The sequence below is a fragment of the Stegostoma tigrinum genome, chromosome 24, assembly GCF_030684315.1.
Source record: "Stegostoma tigrinum isolate sSteTig4 chromosome 24, sSteTig4.hap1, whole genome shotgun sequence".
Taxonomy (NCBI): domain Eukaryota; kingdom Metazoa; phylum Chordata; class Chondrichthyes; order Orectolobiformes; family Stegostomatidae; genus Stegostoma; species Stegostoma tigrinum.
The window spans coordinates 36,699,602-36,720,413 of NC_081377.1; the positions used below are offsets into that span (position 1 = coordinate 36,699,602).

The window sequence follows — 20,812 nt, forward strand, 5'->3', positions numbered from 1 at the left end:
AGATATTTATAAGCAAAAGTGGATGCTATAACTCCATATTGGAGTGTGAACCTGAAACAATACAGATCAGGAAGCACCAAAGCCTCAACATCTGGTCTGGTCTGCCCTTCCAAACTTAGTTGGTAACAACTGAAGTAACAGTAGTGGTATTGGAATGTTGAGGTCAATTCTTCGAGCTTAGGAATTGAGGAAAGGAAAGCAGGAAAATTCAACCATCATTTTCACTGCCAGTATTATCCTTTGATACTGCCGATGGAAAGTAGATGTAATCATCCAGTACTGTCAAGTTGAGGCAATGTAATTCTTCCCTCTACATTCAAGCAGCCTGCTAATGTTTGCAATCTAGGCTTGGAAATAAAGATTGGCTTTTAAACCAAGTTACGAGGTTGGCAGTGTCTGTTAAATTGCACCCCAACAAAATTACATAAGGTGCAAACACAGGCTTACTGTTCATTGAATCTTCACCACTTGACATTAATGCATACTTCTAAAGTTTGACTGAGGCTCTTACAGTACTGTCGAGCTGGATGAATTCAACGTTTCATATGGTTTCTAAAATACACAGCTGATTTTTTTTTGAAAATGCTCATCAGGAAGCTTTGCATGGTGTGTATACATTTATTTTCCATCATTAGCAGCAACAGATTTCCTCCCAATGTCAAGGTTTAAAGACACCATTGACCTACACTCTCCTCTATGCTCAGATGAAATTCCCACATCTCAATTTCTACACCACCTAAAAGAATCTTGCTTTATGTTTTCATGTCATTCCCCCTTTTACCACCAATACCTCTCAAATGTCCTGTCCCAACCATAGTTTACTTGAATATTACCCATCTGGGAAAGCACCTCCTGTAATATGATTACAATCCCAAACAGAATACTAGAAATCACCTGCCCTTGGATCTGCAATTATGCACTTGCTTTTAACTTCCAAGTTTTATTCTGTCTATATACATCCACAATCATATTCTTCTAATCCAGCTTCTTACATTTACAACTGTCGAAATGTGTTGTGCTAAGTAAGGTTTCTTCTCCCAATACTTATTGTTGAAAGGACTGACAGACCACGTTCTGCTCTAACTTTCCCAACACCTCACAACTGTTGACCCATCTAGGCACATTCATTCAATCGTCCCTCCCTCCAACAGTTTACTGGGTATATATAATATAGGACACTCAAATATAAAAACAGTAATTAAATCAAGATATTATGACATTCAACAAAGGTGGAGCAAGATTAACTTGGTTATTTTAATCTTAAAACTAGATTACAGAATGAAATCATAACCAGGCATGTATTTTCTCACTTCTATATCTTGGTTACGCATTTTACAAGCCTTCACTGTGGACATCAAATTTTATTGGCAGGAAATTCGAAAGGTGACCTGCTGGTAAATTTATTTCAACAAAAACTGCATAACAGCCAAGCAACGTGAAGGAAACAGATACACTGAAATCAACCAAAGGTTGTGCAAGGGGAATTATTAGAAAATTACAGATCTCAGACCAGCAGAAATCTGACAGCTGACTTCCAGGACAGGAAACTTTTAATCAAGAGTTAACTACCAAGCTGTCTGTCCATGTCCAAATTGAGGACTCAACACAAAGCAAAGCAGCTATTAAGATGAATTTGGTATCAGACTCAGAGAGGCAGGTACTGTCACAGATATCAACCAGCCCTATAGAGTCAAAAGGAATCCTCCAGAGAACAGCAGCTCAAACTTCCACAAGCTTCCCTTCCTTATATGGAAGAGGAGTTCTGTCATATGCCAATTGCGAACAGATAGACCATCAAGGAAGCCATGAAAGGAAGATCATTTGATCATATTATTTAGGAACGGAGCAGGTCATTCAGCCCCTCATGCAGGTCCACAATTCAATGAGATTGGCTATGTGTTTTAAAACAGATGAAAAAAAAGTTAATCAAATATAATTACGTGTCTTGGCAGATTCAAGTCTAACTTTTGTGGGGAATTGAAGGTGGTTTCCATCAGAACTGCACACTCATACAGCCCAGATTGTGTGCAGAAGATACATCATTGAACTTTGTAAGGAGCAAGATGGAAAATATGTGTCACACATCTTGGCAGTGAACAGGTAAGCCAGCAGGAGGCAGATACCTGCATTTCTAGTAACTCCAACTACTAACTGAATTGCACCAAATTCACTGTTGTCCAATACAAATTTTAATTTGCAATTTTGACTTGCACTGCATTCTACAGCAGAGCAATCAGACTGCAGAAATTACTTTTACATGTGGAATTTTATCAGATTTTATAAGGAAAATTTGGGTTTTGTTATTTCTCAATTTCAAACAATGGAGAATTTTACATCCAGTACATACTGAATGTCTTTCAGCTTGGTGGGGGTTTCTTCAAACCCTCCCCATCTCACAAGATAGTCAGCAGTCTGAGTAAATGTCACTTACCAGATGGTTCTTCTGGATCACTTTCAATTTCCTCTTCAGGTGGAGGTGGCTGCGGTGGTGGCACCTGCTTCTTTTCTTTTTCAGCCTTTGCATTGCGTTCCTCTTCTGAATAATATTCATCTTCAGATAGATTTGCCAAGCTCTCATCCATCTCTCTGTACTCCACCTATAATGAGTATTGCAGAGAGAAAAAGAAAAAAAAAGTCCTTAGCTACAGATCAATTCTCTCACACATTGTTAGTGACCATTCTGAAAAATACAAACTATATATTTTTAACTCCTGCACTAGTGTTCTCTGACCACATGTGTCTTTGATATGAGACAAAAGGTTAAGAGGCTTCCATGGCAAAAATACTGCTCCACATTTTGAAAGTGAATCTACAATGAGTCATTTTGCTGTACACTATCAGCACAGATCAAATTATACTGTGCAGAGAGAGACCACTTGGCCATTGTGCCAATGTCAGCTCTTTGAAAGAGCATTCAAATAATCCCACACCAGTGCTCCTTCCCTAGAGTTCAGCACAGTTTTCCCCACTGAGCAATGATGCAATTCATTTTGGAATTTATTCTTTAACCTGATTCTACAAACTTTTCAGACAACACCTACTAGATCACAGCTCACTCAGCTGGAAATCAGTTTAACATAATAAATGTCAATGACAAAAACATATGTGTTGACAAAATGTTAAACCAATAGTTTCTACCTCAAAACAGTTCTGCCAATTTATGCTGCTGTCATTTGTCGCTCACAATGGTACCTGGTACCTTTAGGAGCTCACTGGATTTGTATATTAAATGGCTCAGTATTACCAATTCCAGATTCTCATTACCCTCACGGGGCGGGGGGGGGGGGGGGGTTCTTCACATCCCCTCTAAACTTCCGGTCCCCTCACTTTAAATTCATTCCCCTAGTCATTGATCCCTCCACCAAGTGAAACGTTTCTTTTTGTCTATCCTGTCATTTCATACATCTCAATCATATTCCACCACCAGCCCCCCACCCCAGCCAACGTCAGTACCCTCCAAGACTCCTCTTGAAACCAACCCCAGTCAATCCGATTAACATCCCAGGCAAGATCCTGGCTAATCTCCTCGGCACCCTCTCCAGCGTAATCACATCCCTTCTATAACATGGATTCCTGAACTACACACAATACTTTAGCTGTGGCCTAACCAATGGTTTTTACAAATCCAGCATAACCTCCTTGCTCTTAAACTCTATGCCTCAACTAATAAAGACAAGTATCCCATAAATCTAAATTACTTCATCTACTTGTCCAACTACCTTAAGGGACTGGTAGACATGCACACCAAGGTTCTTCAAATCCTCAGTGCTTCACAAAGTCCAACTGTCCATCATGTATTCCCTTACCCTGTTTGCCCTGCCCAAGCCTATCACCTCGGCTTAAGTGGTTTGAATTTCATTTACCGGTGATCAACCCATCTATATCCTGCCATAGTCTTATGCCACCCTCTCCATTATTCACTACACCACTAATTTTTGTCCAATCCATCAATTTATACTGATCAACCTTCCTACATTTAAGTCCTAATTACTTGTTGATTCCATCATTTAGTAAGAACTCAGATACCCCACTGCCCTCAGCACACCAATCTGACACTGCACTGCCAGTAAGCTACTGTGCCTTCACAAATGGAACTGAAGAACACAAGAAAAAGTCTGACATGTACAGCAAGATGTTCCACCAATACAAGGTTTGGTCCCATATCTGCCATTACTTCACCCTTGTTTTAAATAGCTCCAAATGTTTTGTCAAAGAAAACTAAACTCAAAAAGTAAGATAATAAAGTGTGGGGCTGGATGAACACAGCAGGCCAAGCAGCATCTCAGGAGCACAAAAGCTGACATTTCGGACCTCGACCCTTCATCAGAAAGTAAGAGTACATTTCTGAAATTAACAATTTGAATGAATAGCGATTGAAACAGAAAAAGTCTCACAATCTGAAGAGTCAAACTGGACTCATAATATTAATTGTTTCTGTCTCAACAGATGCTGCCAGAACTGCTGAGTTTCTCAAACATTCTCTGTATTAGTTTCAAATTTCCAACATCTGCAGTATTTAAATTTTATTACAAGCAGAAATTGATGGAGAAACTCTGCAGGCCTGATAACATCGGTGAGGGAGAAACAGTTGACATTGCGAGTCTGATATTACCCTACTTCAGAACAACTGTTTCTCTCTCCACAGATACTGCCAAATCAGTCTCCACCATTTTCTGACTTTATTTCAGAATTCTAGCATCCACACAGTATTTTGCTTTCATTTAAAATCAACAGATGTGTGAAAGTGCAAATGCATCATATTCTAATTTTCCAAATCACAAAGTGTGAAGAACCGTGACAGTAATCCCGTTTCACTTATCTTTGTTAGGCACCATGATAAAGCAGCCCGCTTCTTTTAATTTTTAAATGATGGTGTAGTATTATTATGAAGGGAAAGTAGTTTTCTGCTGCAATTAAAACTTCTTTAACACATCACTTGAAAACATAAGCCATACATACAGGATGACTGGATCAACGTTCTGAAGTGTTGCCATTTTGGATACATGGTACAACATAATTTAGCATGTAGCCTTGCACTGGCTCACAATTATATTGCTATAGACATCATGTTTTATTGGTGGGACATCTGTAACATTATCCACAGTAAGTAAAGGCAAATTTATTTTAAGTTATGCTTTCAAATTAGGCACCAGAAACTAGCTTCTGAGATTTGGACAGTTCTATGTAATGATTGAGAGGAGTTGGAGGAGGTTGGTGTGGTGATCCATGGCAAAAGCATAGATCACACTGCATATCCTATAGCAAGGCGAAAATGTAGTTTTTTGGCATTCTATGTCTTACAAATTGAGGAACAGCTTATTAAATCTATGTCGCTCATAGTTGTTTACACTAAACACATTGTTTGAACTGACAAGCATTCAGAACTCATCAAGATTCACATTTGCAGGTAAACCCAGGGATTCCATTAGCATTTCACAATATTCAGATACATTTCAGAGAGAATTTAATGTAAAACGTGCTTACAAAAAATTCTAAAAGATTCTAAGTGTAAATATTTGCACAATGTGTAAAACCTGGAAACATATGTTGGCCCAGAGTCAAGATAGGCAGAATGCAATGCAATGGACTTTTACAGTGGGTTTGGTATTCCAAAACCTGACGTGCTATGCCAGCTAAGGATTTGGCAAGCTTGTTTGAACTAATGGTAACAGCTACTGAAAAGTAAATATGACAACAGGAATGCAGAAACTAATGTTAACGTTAATGTTGATGTTAATGTTAAGTAATTGTCCCTGCTCTGCAGATTACAATACCATCAATCCAGAGCGCAGAACAAAGACATTGAGCACTTAACTCCTAACACAAAACACTGGGCGGCTATCATCCTACAGTCTACCTGAAGAATATATTTATGAACAATTTACAGATATAGTCTGTTATTTTGTGTCGAAAAAAACTTACTTGAACATTTGTTGAAACTACAATGGGAAAAAAAATCCATCCGGGTTTGTAGGTAAACAAACTGCCAATCCCAGCGTGAGAACTGATTTTAAAAGGGCAATGTCAATCTTGTCTTTTTCCTATCCCACAAAAAAAATCCCTAAAATTGCTTTTCTTACAGTGTTCCTTCAAACATGCCTCTTTTTAACTGTTTAATATATGCATCAAACCAAGAGGACAAAGCCTGAACCAGAGAGAGACACCCTTGAAATGCCAGTTTCAGATGTGAAAGCTCAGACAAAGAGAATGGCAAGTCCCACAGCACAACTGCTGTTCACAAGTCCCCCCCAACCATTCCTTCCAACAGTAAAAAGGAGACACACTGCATGGAACATAATTGAGTAGCAATAATAATAATAATAATAATCCACATTAGCAACCATGTGGAGAATGCAACAGACACAAAGGAATGGATCCCATCCTTAGGGCGGGCAACACCCTTACCCCCTGCCCTCACAAAATGACAATGAGGAGATACCTCTCCTCCATGCCCCATACCATATGTATTGTTTTAGTCGGGTGGGGGGGGTCTCTCTCTCTCTCTCTTTTCTCTGTCTGTCTATCTAACTCTCCCTCCCTGGGGCCTTACTTTAGCTCGCTTGCGTTTGCTGGTCCTCCGGCCGTCCGGGGTCTCTGCCGTGCCTCCCTCCATGGTGCCCTCGTTGCTGCTGCTGCTGTGGGGAGACGCCCGCTCTTTCTTCTTCGGGGTCCGCTCGGCGGCGGCCGCCGCCGCTGCTAAGGCCAGGCCTCCTCCTCCACCACCACCACCACCACCACCACCTCCCTCCGGCGGCGCCTCCAGACCCTCGGGGCCGGAGCTCGGCCTCTCCTCATTCTTCTTCGCGGCCGCTGCCGCCGACAACATCATCATCGTCGTCGTCGTCGTCGCCGCCGCCGCCTCCCCCGGGGGCGCCCGCCGCACTCACCACCACAACAACACCCTCTCCACACCGCCCCCCCACCCCCGACTACCACCACCCACACCCACACCCACACCCACACACTACCCCGACAACCAAATCAACACCCACCCACCCTCACTGTCACTAACCCCCTCCCAAAAAAAAATCAAAACCCGATCTACAATCAACCGCAACTGTTGCCGAAAAAAAACAGTAAGTGTATGAGCGGGGGCGGGGCGGGGAATTATTTTTTAAAAAATATAAATTAAACACAAACCCCAATACAATCGATTGATCGCCTAACGCCGAACCAACCTACATTGGTTTGCGGAAGCACCCGCCCTTTGCCTATCGCGATTGGACGACCGCCCCCGATTCCGGTCGGTGACTGGCGTGTCGCCATGTCTGTCGCTTTGATTGACAGCCCCGTCTTTCCGGTTGTTTTGGGGGGGGTAGGCTTGAAGTATGAGAAGGCTGCGTTGAAGAGACGCCGCGCAGGGTGTACGTCAGCGCGTATAGCGGCACGTAATGGCTTTGTTCCATATGAAGCCGGCGACTGTGCAAATGGAGACCCGTTGGTCGGGTGATGGCCCGACAGTGAGATTTTTCCAAACAACCTGGTCAGTGATATTATTATGTACCTCTGGACTAAAACCAGGTTCCTCTGGCTCAGAAGTGGGGGAAACTACCACTGCACCAGCCTAAGATAATAAAATGTGGGGCTGGACGAACACAGCAGGCCCAGCAGCATCTCAGGAGCACAAAAGCTGACGTTTCGGGCCTAGACCCTTCATCAGAGAGGACACTGCACCAGCCTATTCTTTTAATCAATCTGTCCAGCGATTTCACCACATTCCCTTGGAGCAGGTGGAGTTGACCCCAGGCCTCCCTGTCCAAGCGTAGGGACGCTAATCAGTTCTGAGGCAGGGTCACTAGACCTGAAACATTAACTCTGATTTTTTTTTTCCCCCCTTCACACATGCTGCCAGACCTGCTGAGCAGTTCCAGCAACGTTTGTTTTTGTTCCTAATAGGGAGACTACTGCTGTTCCACGGGAGTGACTCTCTCACTGCACGATTTTTATTTAAACTTAACCTGCTCTTGTACTTGATGTTTCAGAGGTGTTACTACACATCTCTGAAGCTGGTGGGGCTTGAACTCCAGCTGCCTAGTTTAGGGATAAGGACATTACCACTATCCCACAAGACACCCCCAATGTAAAGCTTACTATTTTAATTTAACATCTTTTTCTAAAACAACCTGCTTAACAACATAATGATGCAGCTGTGGAGCAGATGATAGTTGATCCAGGTCCTCCCAGTCCAGGGATATGGACACTACCATTGTGCCACAATATGACACCTTTCACTACTAATTGTCCTACGTTTAACCATCTTTGGCCGATTTTTATCAATGACCTTCCCTTTATCAGAAGAGGTGACGTTTGCCAATGATTGCACAATTCAATCATTGCTCCTGAAGTATTGAGGCAATCCATGTCCAAATGCAAGACAATCTGGACAATATCCAGATTTGGGTGTGAAAAAAATGGGAAGTAACATTTGTGCCAAACAATTGCCTGGTAATGACCTTCTCCAACAAGAGACAATCTAAACACCAACCCTTGACATTCAATGGCATAATCGTCTCCCATCATCATCAACAGCCTGGGGGATTACCATTGACCAGAAACCCAAGTGGAATAGATCAAGGGAATGTGTGTAACTCATATCTTAATTCTCCAAAGCCTGGCCTCCATCTACAAGTACTTAAGAACTAGGAACAGGAGTAGGCAATTCAGTTCCTCAAGCTTGCTCTGCCATTTGACACAATCATGGCTGAGCTCAACTCCATACAAAGGCATAAGTTAGGACTCTGATGGAATACTTCTCCCTTGCCTGGATGAGTGCACAACATTCAGGGAGTTTGACACCATCCAGGAAATAGCTACTTGTTTAGCTTCACAGCCACAAACTTCCAATCCACTAACACTTAGTCACAGCACCTTATGTACAATCTGCACGATGCACTGCAGAAATTCAGCAAAGATCCTTTGCATCTTCCACATCCACAGCCACTTTCATCTACAAGAACAAGGGCTTGATGGATGAGAAAACCACCATCTGCAAGATTGCCCCAACCACTCACCATTCTGTCTTGGAAACGTATCCACCGCTCCTTCATTGTTGCTGGGTCAAAATTCTGGTATTCTCTCCCTAAGGGCCAATTGGGTAAACTGTAGCATTTCAAGAAGGGAGCTCACCACCACCTTCACAAGAGCAACTAGTGACAGGTAATAAACGCTGGCCCAGCCAGTGACAATCACATGCCTGCAGCCCAGGTTCTCCGCTGTGCATTCAATTTAAATTGTTTCTTAAATTCCCTGGGAAATCAAATCGAAAAGAAAAATTCACAGCACTAACACTCCACACGGCCCATCTCCGTAGACAAGTGGAGTAATCTATTCAGTCCTTCAAGCTGCTCTACCATTCATCATCATTACGGTTGGATCATCCAACTCAATGGCCTATTTCTGCTTTTCCCATTTTCTTTGAACCCTTTAGTGCTTAGTGCTATATCCAACACCTTCTTCAAATTATCCTGTGATTTGACCTTGATTGCTTAATGTGGCAGTGAATTTCATTTACAAAAAAAATTCACCAGCACAAAACATTCCATATGGCCCAACCCCAAAGAAATTGGGAGCAGGAGTTGACCATTCAGTTCTTCAAACCTTCTGCACCATTCAACATGATCATGGCTGATTCTCTATCTCAGTACAATGTTCCCCATAACTCCCAAATTCCTTTAAAATATAACAAAAACCTGTCTCTTGAATATATTCAACAACTTGGCCTCCACAGCCTTCTTTGGCTGAGAATTCCACAGGATTGTTACCTTTGGCGTGAAAAATTTCTTCCTCATCACAATCCTAAATGGTGGACGCTGTATACTGTGAATAAAAGGGAAGCTATGCGTTTTTGTAGCACACACAGGAAGGTGGATTATTATCTGAATGGCGATAGTTTAGGAATGGGGAGATGCAACAAGGCCAGGGTTTCCTTGTACATCAGTCATTGAAAATATTGAAATATTTTGAGTAATTATGAACCCTGTATTGAAGGAATCCTTAGGCCTTGGAGTGGTCCAGAGGAGGTTCACAAGAATGATCCTGGGTGAACTAACTCCACAAACATTGGCATCTTGTTCCCAAGTCACCCTTTATTTACATGTGCCTAGTACATGACACTGGCCCAGCTAGATCAGTATTAGCTCTGAGAGCGCATTGAACCCCTGACATGCCTATTTAAATCTGTTAGCCAGGATTCCCTGATTGAACCAGATTAGCACTCCAATCAGGGAACTCACAATTCTAAGAAATCCACCTGTCTGTTTGCATTTCAATACGTAACACCAGGAATGAACAGGTTGTCATATAAGGAGCAGTCTGGGTCTATATTCGATGGAGCTTAGAGGATGAGAGGGAATCTCATTGATTTGAGATGAATCACATGATAGATATGGAGAAGATGTTTCCGCTAGTAGGAGAGACAATGACCCGAGTACACAACCTTCGAGTGAAGGGACAACTCTTTAGAACTGAGATGAGGACAAATTTCTTCAACCAGAGGGTGGTGAATCTGTGGAACTCATTGCCTGAGGGGTCTGTTAAGGCCGAGTGATTGAGTGTCATTATGCTCTTGATTAGTAATGGTATCAAGAGTTAACAAAGTAAATGCAGGAGAATGGGATTGAAAAATATATCAGCCATGAACAAATGGCAGAACAGACTCATTGGGCCGAGTGGTCTAATTTTGCTTCGAAATCTGAAGGTCTCGTGGTCTAAGCAGGCACAGCAGGTGATGGAGAAGACAAATGGCCTTTGTACTGAGAGGATTCAAGTGAAGGAACAGTGATATCTTTCCACGGTTATGCAGGGAGTTGGTGAGATAACTCCTGGAGGCAACACTTGGTCTCTTTATCAAAGGAAAGATGTTCTGGCTGTGGGGGGTAATGTGACAAAGTTTTGTGAGACTGATTCCTGAGGTGTCAGAACTGATGTATGAAGAGTGACTGAGAGTGTTAGATTAATTTTCATTGCCATATAAAAAGATTAGGGGGCATCTCATGGAAACTTAGAAAATTCTAACAGAACCAGACAGAGTAAACATTAAGAAGAATGTTCCCAAAGACGGGGAGGCCCAGAACAATCTACATAGAAAATGTAAAGGTGGATAAATCTCGGAGTCCTGAGCAAGTATATCCCAGGACTTTGTGGGAAGTTACAGTAAGAAATTTTGGGGCCCCTCACAGAGATATTTGTAATGTCTGTAACAATGGATAAGATGCCAGAGAAATGGAAGGTGCTAACGTTGCGCCCTTATTTAAGAAAGATTGTAAGGAAAAGCTGGGAACTGTAGACCTGTGAGCCTGACATTAATGGTGGATAAGTTGTTGGAGGCATTTCAAAAAGATGGGATTTACATGCATTTGGAGAGGCAAGGACTGATTAGGGATAGTCAGCACGGTTTTGTGTGAGGGAAATCATGTCTCTCAAAATTTTTGAAGAAGTAACCAAAAAGATTGATGATGGCAGAGCAGGAGACGGTGTACACGTGATCTTTGGTAAAGCCTTTGACAAAGTTTTGCATGGTAGACTAATTAGTAATTTGCAGATAATACCAAAATTGGTGAATAATGAAAAAAGGTTATCTAAGATTACAAGGAGATCTTGATCAATTGGTTCAATGGGCTGAGGAGTGACAGATGGAGTTTAATTTGAATCAGTGTGAGGTATTGAATTTTGGTAAAACAAACACGGGCACTGCTTATATAATTAACAGTAGAATCCTGGTAATGTCGAAGAGAGACCAAGGGGTTGAAATTTGGTTCACAGGTGGACAGGGTGATTAAGGTGTTTAGTACGTTTGCCTTCATTGCTCAGACCTTTGAGTATAGGAGTTGGGGTGTCATGCTAAGATTGTGCAGAATGTTGGTAAGGCCTCTTCTGGAGTACAATGTGCAGTTCTGGTCGCCCTGCTATAGAAAAAATATTATTAAATTGGAGAGGGTTCAGATAAGATTTATCAGGATGTCACCGGGAACAGAATGTTTGAGATGTAAAAATAGGCTGGGCTGTTTTACATTGGAGCATAGGAAGATGAGGGGTGACCTTACAGAGGTTTTTTAAAATCAGAGGGGCATAGATAGGTGAATAGCATGTGTCTTTCCTTACGGTGGGGGAGTTCAAAACTAGTGGCCATCTTTTTAAGCTAATACAGGTTCTAGAATCCTAAAGCAGGGAAAATATTTTTCCTGCATCTAATCTATTTAGCCCTGTTAGAATGTTATATGCTTCACTCAGGTCCCTCTCACCTTTCTAAACTCTTGTGGTTTCAGGCCCAATCAAACCAGTTTCTTCTCAGGACAGTCCTATCATCCCTGGTATCAGCCAAGTGAACCTCTGATGCACTCCCACTATGGGAAGCGTATGATTTCTTAGGTACAGAAACCAAAACTGGTCCAGGTGAGGTCTGACAAAGTCTCTATATAACTGCAGAATGACATCCTTAGTTCTGAACTCAAATCTTCTTGCAATAGGGGGCAATATGCCACTTGCCTTCCTAATTGCTTACCACGCCTGCCTGTCTGCTTTCATTGACGGATTTACAAAAACACTGAAGTCCATTTGTACATCCACAATTTCCAATTTGGCCTAGATTTGTGTTAAAGCAGCTTCTTCCCATGCACTTTGTTTCGTATCCTATCACAAAAAACTTTTATTGATTCGCATATTCTTATTGTTTCTGCGGTGGTTGCAAATGAATTCATGTTTGAACTACTTCCAGAAACCAGCTCTCTATTGCATGCAAACCAGTATGAATCAGTGCCAGCCCCAGCTATAAAACAATCCGCCAAATTCAAAACTGAAGGTTAATGTGAATGGAGAAGGATAATCAAACAGCATTGTGGCTACCTCATGTTTTGTGAGAAAAGCCAAACGAGAGCAGAAGGACCTATTTCCACTAGCAGAGAGGTTAGCAACTAAGGAGCATAACTTTAAAGTGGTTGGTGAAAAGAGTATTGAAAATTGAGCAGTATTTCTTTCGCTCAGTGGGTGTTAGCTATCTCAAACATTATCTGCAAGTGTGTGGTCAAGGCAGAAACATTTATGAAGCACTTGGATATTTTTCACTTGAGGTGCTATGACCTACAAGGCCCCAGAACAAGAGCTGGCAAGTGGCAAGGGTTGCAGAGCTCATTTTTTAGCTGCCACGAGCCAAATGAGCTCCTTAAATGTTTTTACGATTTTCAGCTTCCCTTCAAATCCGTCTGTGTTAGCCATCTCTACATAGTGAAGTCACAGTCCAACCCTCTGGGTAAAGAAATTGTTTATAAATTCCCTATTGGATTGATTGGAGACGATCTCACATTTATAGCTCTCCGTTCTAATTTATCTACAAATGCAAACATTACAACTTAACCACCTAAAGTATATGTTTATATTTCATACTTGGAGTCAGATTGAGCAAACCTTTCTCCTCCTTTCACGTGCTCTTTAAACCCTTTGATCAGGTTATTGACCATTTGACCTAATATTGCCTTATGTGGCTAAATGCCAAATGGTGCCCCTGTGAAGTGCCTTGGGATGTTATATTATGTTTAAGATTACATATACATTTAAACAGTTAATATTTTCAACCCACATATGCTTTTCCAGCTTCTCTTTAAATGCAGCTATAATATTTGTCTTACTACTCATTGTGGCGGTGAGATTCTCATTCCAGATACTCTCTAGATAGAGATAGTTCTAATGAATCCCCTAATGGAATTGTATTTTTGGCCCTAGTTCTCGTCTCACCCACAATGAAAATATTATAACTTAATCAAAACATTTATATATGTCTGCAGTTTGGGGAAGTGATGGCCTTGTGGTATTATTGCTGGACTGTTAATCCAGAGACCCAGATAACATTCTGGAGATTCAGGTTCAAATCTCACCACAGTAGCTGGTAGAATTTGAATTCAATGAATATCTGGAATTAGGAATCTAAGATGACCGTGAATCCATTGCCAATTGTCAGAAAAACCTATTTGGTGCACTGATGTCTTTTAGGGAAGGAAAGCTGGTTGTGAGCTTGTTTTTGTTTGAAACATGAATGTAGTTCTTTCAGTTAGGTACTCAAATTTCTCTTTAAACTCAACTGGCCTCTACCTCCTTATCTGGTCTGGCCTGTATGAGACGGTAGTCCCACAGCAATGTGGTTGATTCTGAACTGCCCTCTAGGCAATTATGGGTGGGCAATAAATGCTGCCTAGCCACCCTCATCCTGTGAGTGAATAAAAGGGATTTAAATTACAGGGGGCAGCCCCAAATTTACCCCAAAAACCCCCAAAACGCCAAGAGAAATCGATCAAAGTGAAACCAATTGGAGAAAAGCCATCCTTATGTCAGTAAAATGGACAAAATTGATGAGGAGCTCCTTGTCAAATCACAGGCTGTTTCTCTTTCAGCTTGACTGCTGATAGGTTAATGGTGTTAGGTCGCATTTACTAGGTCTTCCATCTGCTGTGAGCTTAGAAGTAGGAGGATTATCTTCCAGTGGGGAAGAGTAGAAGGCTTCAAGGGAAAGGGGCAAGAAGAAGTCTGCAGTATGGAGGAATAGGGAAGGGGATGGGGGAGTAAAAAAAGCTCCAAAAGGATGGAGAAACAGAAAGAGACCACAAGAGCATTTGGGGAGAAATTGGCTTCAGAATTAGAGATAGAGGCAGCAGAGAAAACAGTTTGAACACTGAATAGAGAAACACTAGCTAAGTGGGAGTCAGGAAATCTTGAAATCAGTAAGATAATTAATCCCTTCCCAATTGATGTGTTGTTTCTAGCTTAAGGTTGCAAAAAACACCGTAAGTTATTATACAGGGAGAAATATACTGGATGTTATTGACACGAACACTAGACCAATCATTAAATTTAACTCTACACTTGAAATTTGAGATATGGTTAAAGATTCAGTAAATTTTTTTAAGTTTTATCCAGATGTGATGAAATTCATTAGCTGTGACATCGCCAGTCTGCAGAAAGGCTGATTGTTTCTTGTGAACAGACATGTGTGTCTGTTATTTTGGAAGAAGAATATTTTGTTGCCAATGTATGCGTGTAATCTTGCATCAATTGAAAAAAAAATTGTGTCTATGAAATAAATGCTTTTCTCGTATGTTGTAGCTTTAGGTTAAATGGAGAATTGTTCATTATTACAAATACTTCTAATTCTGCTTCTATGTGAATCCAGTGTTCCCTGTGTCAACACAAACACAAAAAGTGTTGTTCCTAGGAGACTGCATCACCTAATGAAGGAGTTAATGAGAACTGGGGGTAAAGTAGCCCCCGAAAAGCAAAAGTAGCCCTCAAGAAAATCTCAAGAATTGCCTCAAAAGAAATATTTTATCCCTGATATCAGACTGATAAATACAACCATTGTTCGTTAAAGAAGTGCAAGGCCTTTTAACCAGGATTGGGATTTCTAATTTTCATGATGTATTTTTGATTTGGCTTCTTGAATGTTCAAGAGCCAAAAGATATCATTGAGATCAAAAAACAAAAACAGAAATTGTTGGAAAATCTCAGCAGGTCTGGCAGCATCTATGGAGAGAAATCAGAGTGAACGTTTTAGGTCCAGTGACCCTTCTTCAGAACTTTTGTTTCTGATTTCCAAAATCTGCAGTTGTTGCGGTTTTTGATATGATTATTATGTTGCCTTTTGGCGTGATCTGTAAAACATTGCATATTTCATGTAAACGGCTTGAAAGGGTTGCCTGATCTTGGGACAGAAAACTGATTTCTAAAATTAAAATGAAACGGCTTAATAATTAACGTAGGAAAATCCTATCACCTAAAGTTAATTGGTATTTATTACAGGCGCATTAGTTACATAAGTGAATGCTAACAATAGTAGGATCCAAGGATTAACTTGCCGCATTTATAAAAAAAACTAAATGATGACCGTGAATGAGAAAACAAATCTCTGCCAACGATCACCTTTGACCCGGGCTGCAGAACAGGTTTGATAAATTAACAGCCCATGTGACAGTGTCTGTAGCCTGGGGAATTGGGTGGAGGACTATCTCCCTGCCTGATACAGGTGAGGATACGGGATCAAAGAACAATCGGAAGGAGAGTGTGTTTCCTGTCTGCCAGCTCGGTGGGTTACCAGGAATTTTCCCTACCCCGTCTGTTTTATTTTCAGGACACAACCAAATAGACAATGTTCGAGTTTAACTTCTTCCTTTTTGTTCCTAGCAAATAGTTTTGAAGATGTCCCACCAGCAAGACGGGGCTGTGTTAAAGAACAAGCCTGACAGCACCGCCTTCACCCAGCAGCGACTACCGGCCTGGCAGCCCTTCCTATCGGCTGGCTATGTCCTCCCCACATTCTTCCTGTTGGGTTTGGTGTTCATTGCAATCGGCCTTGGGCTCTACTTCACCTCCAACAATGTCATCGAGATCGAGGTGAGCGAAATTAGCGGCCTGAAAACGCCCAGCTCTTCCTGCCGCAAATCCGTATCTTCCTTAATCAAGCCCTACTTTGGGAATGTGTGCGTAATCTGCTGTACCCTCTCCAAACTGTTGTGCAACGACTACTGAGAAAGCATAATGAAATGTTGCCACTATACTCCTAACTTTCTGTGGCATTGCTTCCTGGGAAGTAGCTAGTACATTGCATCTTCAGTTGATAATTGGAACTTAGATTTGACTACCCATGTGCTATCTGTGCAATAAAAATATCTTTTATTGTAAAATCTACATAATGTACTGATTTGGCTCCTCCCTAGACTGGAGGTTTTCTCATATGACAGGTTAGTGTAATGTCAACATAAATTGTTAGTCTTTTTAAGGAGCCCTGGTGAGTCAGTTTGATCTGACCATCTGTCAGATTTCTATCTCCTCGCTTGTTTGTCTTCATCTGATGTTTTAATATTCGTTTTATTCTCATCTATTAAAAAAATACTTGAGCTGATTTTTTTTTTCCTCCTGTGGCACTGTGTGCAAGTTCTGTGTAAAGCTACAATGAATCTCTCCAAAGCAGAAAATCCTCTCTAATTTGACCATTGGTCTGTGTTAGTAGTTTCGAACCAAGGCAGCAATTGTTGCAAAGTAGGTGCCCTTGTATCTTTCTACACTGTGTTGGGTGACAGAGACTTCAGTTACACTTCCCACTACAGATTGTTATGCAGTGACTTACGGAAATGTGTAACTTGGGCTGTTGATTCATGGAGTGCATCATAGATGTCAAAAATTGTTGGGTACCATGCTAAAAGCTCTGCTACTCGGATTTTAACTTCCACCATGACCTGTTCACCTGTTCTGCTTTTCTTTCGAACTACATTGGTTCCTGGCCTACCGAGCCCTTCAGTTCACTTTTTTTAAAAAAATCATTTTTGGGTTCAGGTTCTTGCACAGTCTCTTTACTCCCAACTCTGTATCCTTCTCCAGCCTAGCATCCTCCAGGAACAGTGTTCCTTCAATTCTGGTCTCTTGTACGTCCCCTATGTCCTTCATCTCACTATTGGTTCTGCATTTTCAGCCTCTGGGTTCAAAGATTTGGAATTCTTTACTTGACCTTCTCTCTTTTTTTCTTTCTCCTGCTCTTAACGGACTCCTTTAATGTCTTCTTCTTCTTTGGCAAAGCTTCGTCACCTGTCTAATATCTTCATAGAGTCATAGAATCAAACAGCATGGAAACAGACCCTTCGGTCCAACTAGCCCATACCAATCATGTTCCCAAACTAAACTAGCCTCATCGCCTTCAAACCTCCAAACATTTCCTTTTCATGAACCTTTCAAAATGTCTGTTAATTGTTGTAACTGTACTTGGAACTTTCGCTGGCAGTTCATTTCACACATGAACTCTGTAAAAACAAAAAAAACTGCCCCACATCCTTTAAAATCTTTCTCCTACTTAAAAGTCTGTTCCGTTGTTTTGAACTCCCCAGTCTTAGGGTGCCCCTTGTGATTTTACAAACGTCAATAAGGTCATCTTCAACCTCTTATGCTCCAGTGGAAAAAATGTTCCAGCCTTTTCTGTCTATTTTTAAGTCTCAAACCCTCCATTCTCAGCAACATCCTGGTTTCTGAACTGTCTCCGGTTTAATAATGCACTTCTGTAGCTGAGAGACCAGTGCTCTGGAAGAAGCCTCACCAGCATCATGTACAACCTCAATATGATGTCACAACTCAGGACCAAAGCTCTGACCAGTAAAGGCAAGCGTGCTAAATGTCTTCTTAATCACCCTATCTACCTGTGATACAAACTTCACAGAATTATGTATCTGAAACCCCAGATATCTCTGTTCTACAACACTACCCAGAGCACTCTTATTAATTGTATAAGTCCTGCCCTTGTTTGTTTTACCAATATGTAATACCTCATGTTTATCCAAATTAAATTCCATCTGCCACTCTGCAGTCCAGTAACTCGGTTGATCAGAACCCTTTGTAATCTTAGATAACCTTCTTCACAGTCCACTATACCACCAATTTTAGTGTCATCTGCAAACTTACTAATGATACCTGCTATATGGTCATCCAAATTATCTTTGGTTTGTTGTCAGTTTTAATCTGTGCTAATTCTAAGAATGATAAAATAAAGCAAGTTATTTCTGTAGATGTGGCTACAGGAGAGAGATGCAAAATAGTGCGTAATTTTCTATATTTAGGTGAGCCATGAAGTGGAGATGCCGGTGTTGTACTGTGCTAGACAAAGTCAAGAATCACACGATGCCAGGTTGTAACCTAATAGCTTTGTTTGGAATTGCACAAGCTTTTGAAGCGCAGCCTGTTCAGATGTAGTGAGAGAGCAAGGCACACAGACACAGTTTATAGGCAGAGAGATCAAGGGCAGGGAGCAAGAGTGTTGGACAGTGTATAACATGTTTGTAAAGTCACTGTCAGTACTGTGCCAACATGACAATCAGGCACATGTAGGGATATACGAAAGCTGACATCTCATGTCAAATTACACTGAATTGTAGCTGTGAGGCTTTGTTCAGAATCTGTCTCGGGATTGGATGAAAAATGCGCGTGCGCTCAAATCTATGGGGTGAATTATTTCATCCAATTGTTTGTTTATTTGCAGATACATTCTATCTTGTTCAAAAACACAATTTGTAGTCACAGTCGGTTAGTGTGGCATTTTAAAAATTACAATTTTCAGAATAAGAGCAGCCTGATTCAAAGCTAAATCTCTGAGACAGGTTCTGAACAAAGCCTCACACCGACAATTCAGTGTCTGGCCTGATTTGTCACCTTTTGTGTATTCCTATGGCTCTGCCTGATTGTGAGGACAGCACAGCACTGACATTGTCTTTTCAAACACTTTATACACCGTCTAACACTCTTGGTCACCTTCAGACAGTTATTGTCTGACATTCCACTCACCAATTGTGAGAGGAAGGGTCTAGGCCCAAAACGTCAGCTTTTGTGCTCCTGAGATGCTGCTTGGCCTGCTGAGTTCATCCAGCTCCACACTTTGTTATCTTGGATTCTCCAGCATCTGCAGTTCCCATTATCTCTGATCTTTTTGATCTCCCTGCCCTTGATCTCTCTCCCCATAAACCCCGCATGCCTTGTGCTGCCACTGTACCTGATGAATGGGCTGTGCTCTGAAAGCTTGTGTGATTCCAAATAAACCTGTTGGACTATAACCAGGTGATAATGGGAACTGCAGATGCTGGAGAATCCAAGATAACAAAGTGTGAAGCTGGGTGAACACAGCAGGCCAAGCAGCATCTCAGGAGCACAAAAGCTGATGTTTCAGGCCTAGATGCTTCATCAGAGACGGGGATGGGGAGAGGGTTCTGGAATAAATAGGGAGAGAGGGGGAGGCGGACCGAAGATGGAGAGAAAAGAAGATAGGTGGAGAGGAGAGTATAGGTAGGGAGGGGATAGGTCAGTCCGGGGAGGACAGACAGGTCAAGGAGGTGGGATGAGGTTAGTAGGTAGGTGGGGGTGTGGCTTGAGGTTTGAGGAAGGGATGGGTGAGAGGAAGAACAGGTTAGGGAAGCGGAGACAGGCTGGGCTGGTTTTGGGATGCACTGGGGGAAGGGGAGATTTTGAAGCTGGTGACGTCCACATTGATACCATTGGGCTGCAGGGTTCCCAAGTGGAATATGAGTTGCTGTTCCTGCAACCTTCGGGTGGCATCATTATGGCACTGCAGGAGGCCCATGATGGTCATGTCGTCTGAGGAATGGGAGGGGGGAGTTAAAATGGTTCATGACTGGGAGGTGCAGTTGTCTAACATAACACCAGTGCTTCGTCGGAGGCTCACTGATGATGTTACCTAGAATGGTGACGAAACGTCTGAAAACGAACCTTCTAGCTCAGCGAGCAAACTCACATCCAGAACCTCAACCTGAGCTACAAATCTTCTCAAAACTTGCTAGCAGTATGGAACTTGATTATTGCTTTGAAACAGAAGACCTCCTCTCATAACCTTTTATCTTACACTTTCCAGATCAGAGGGAAGAATGCCAAAATGTAAAAAGAATAAATTTATACTTAATGAGAAAAGGGTGCTGATTGGTTGGCAAGTCAGTTCTGATTACTGAAGACATTTCCATAGAGAATTGTTGCCCACCCAGATTTTTGTTTAGTTCAGTAAAAGGTACAATGCCTGAGTGTGTTACATTCATCTGCTGAGAACATGTCTATAAATGTCAGAGATAGTGGGAACCTCTGATGCCAGAGAATCTGAGAGAACAAAGTGTGAAGCTGGATGAACACAGCAGGCCAAGCAGCATCAGAGGAGCAGGAAAGCTGACGTTTCGGGTCTGGACCCGTTTTCAGAAATGTCAGCTTTCCTGTTCCTCTGCTGCTTGGCCTGCTGTGTTCATCTAGCTGTACACCTTGTTAACTATCCACAATGTGTAACTTCTATTCAGTGTAACTG

At 41.8% G+C, this 20,812-nt stretch overlaps 2 protein-coding genes across 5 annotated transcripts in view; one reads left to right on the forward strand and one right to left on the reverse strand.

The window, feature by feature from the left end:
• Positions 1-7,181, reverse strand: part of kdm1a (lysine (K)-specific demethylase 1a) — a 55,560-nt gene extending 48,379 nt beyond the window's left edge. The window contains exons 1-3 of one of the 2 annotated variants that reach the window (XM_059654351.1): positions 7,141-7,181; positions 5,923-6,004; positions 2,432-2,597 (exon numbers count right to left, since the gene is read on the reverse strand). In XM_059654351.1, coding sequence (XP_059510334.1) covers positions 2,432-2,582 — 151 coding nt within the window. In that variant the 5' untranslated portion in view covers positions 2,583-2,597; positions 5,923-6,004; positions 7,141-7,181. Of the gene's footprint in view, positions 1-2,431; positions 2,598-5,922; positions 6,005-6,550; positions 6,709-6,741; positions 6,912-7,140 lie in introns of those variants that run through there. The other variant, XM_059654352.1, reaches the window with a different exon arrangement.
• A 207-nt stretch (positions 7,182-7,388) lies between these two features.
• The window catches only part of tmem30b (transmembrane protein 30B), a 31,418-nt gene continuing 17,994 nt past the window's right edge, over positions 7,389-20,812 (forward strand). The window contains exons 1-2 of one of the 3 annotated variants that reach the window (XM_048558300.2): positions 7,389-7,483; positions 16,162-16,371. In XM_048558300.2, coding sequence (XP_048414257.1) covers positions 16,177-16,371 — 195 coding nt within the window. In that variant the 5' untranslated portion in view covers positions 7,389-7,483; positions 16,162-16,176. Of the gene's footprint in view, positions 7,484-15,919; positions 16,064-16,161; positions 16,372-20,812 lie in introns of those variants that run through there. The other 2 variants (XM_048558299.2, XM_048558298.2) reach the window with 2 other exon arrangements.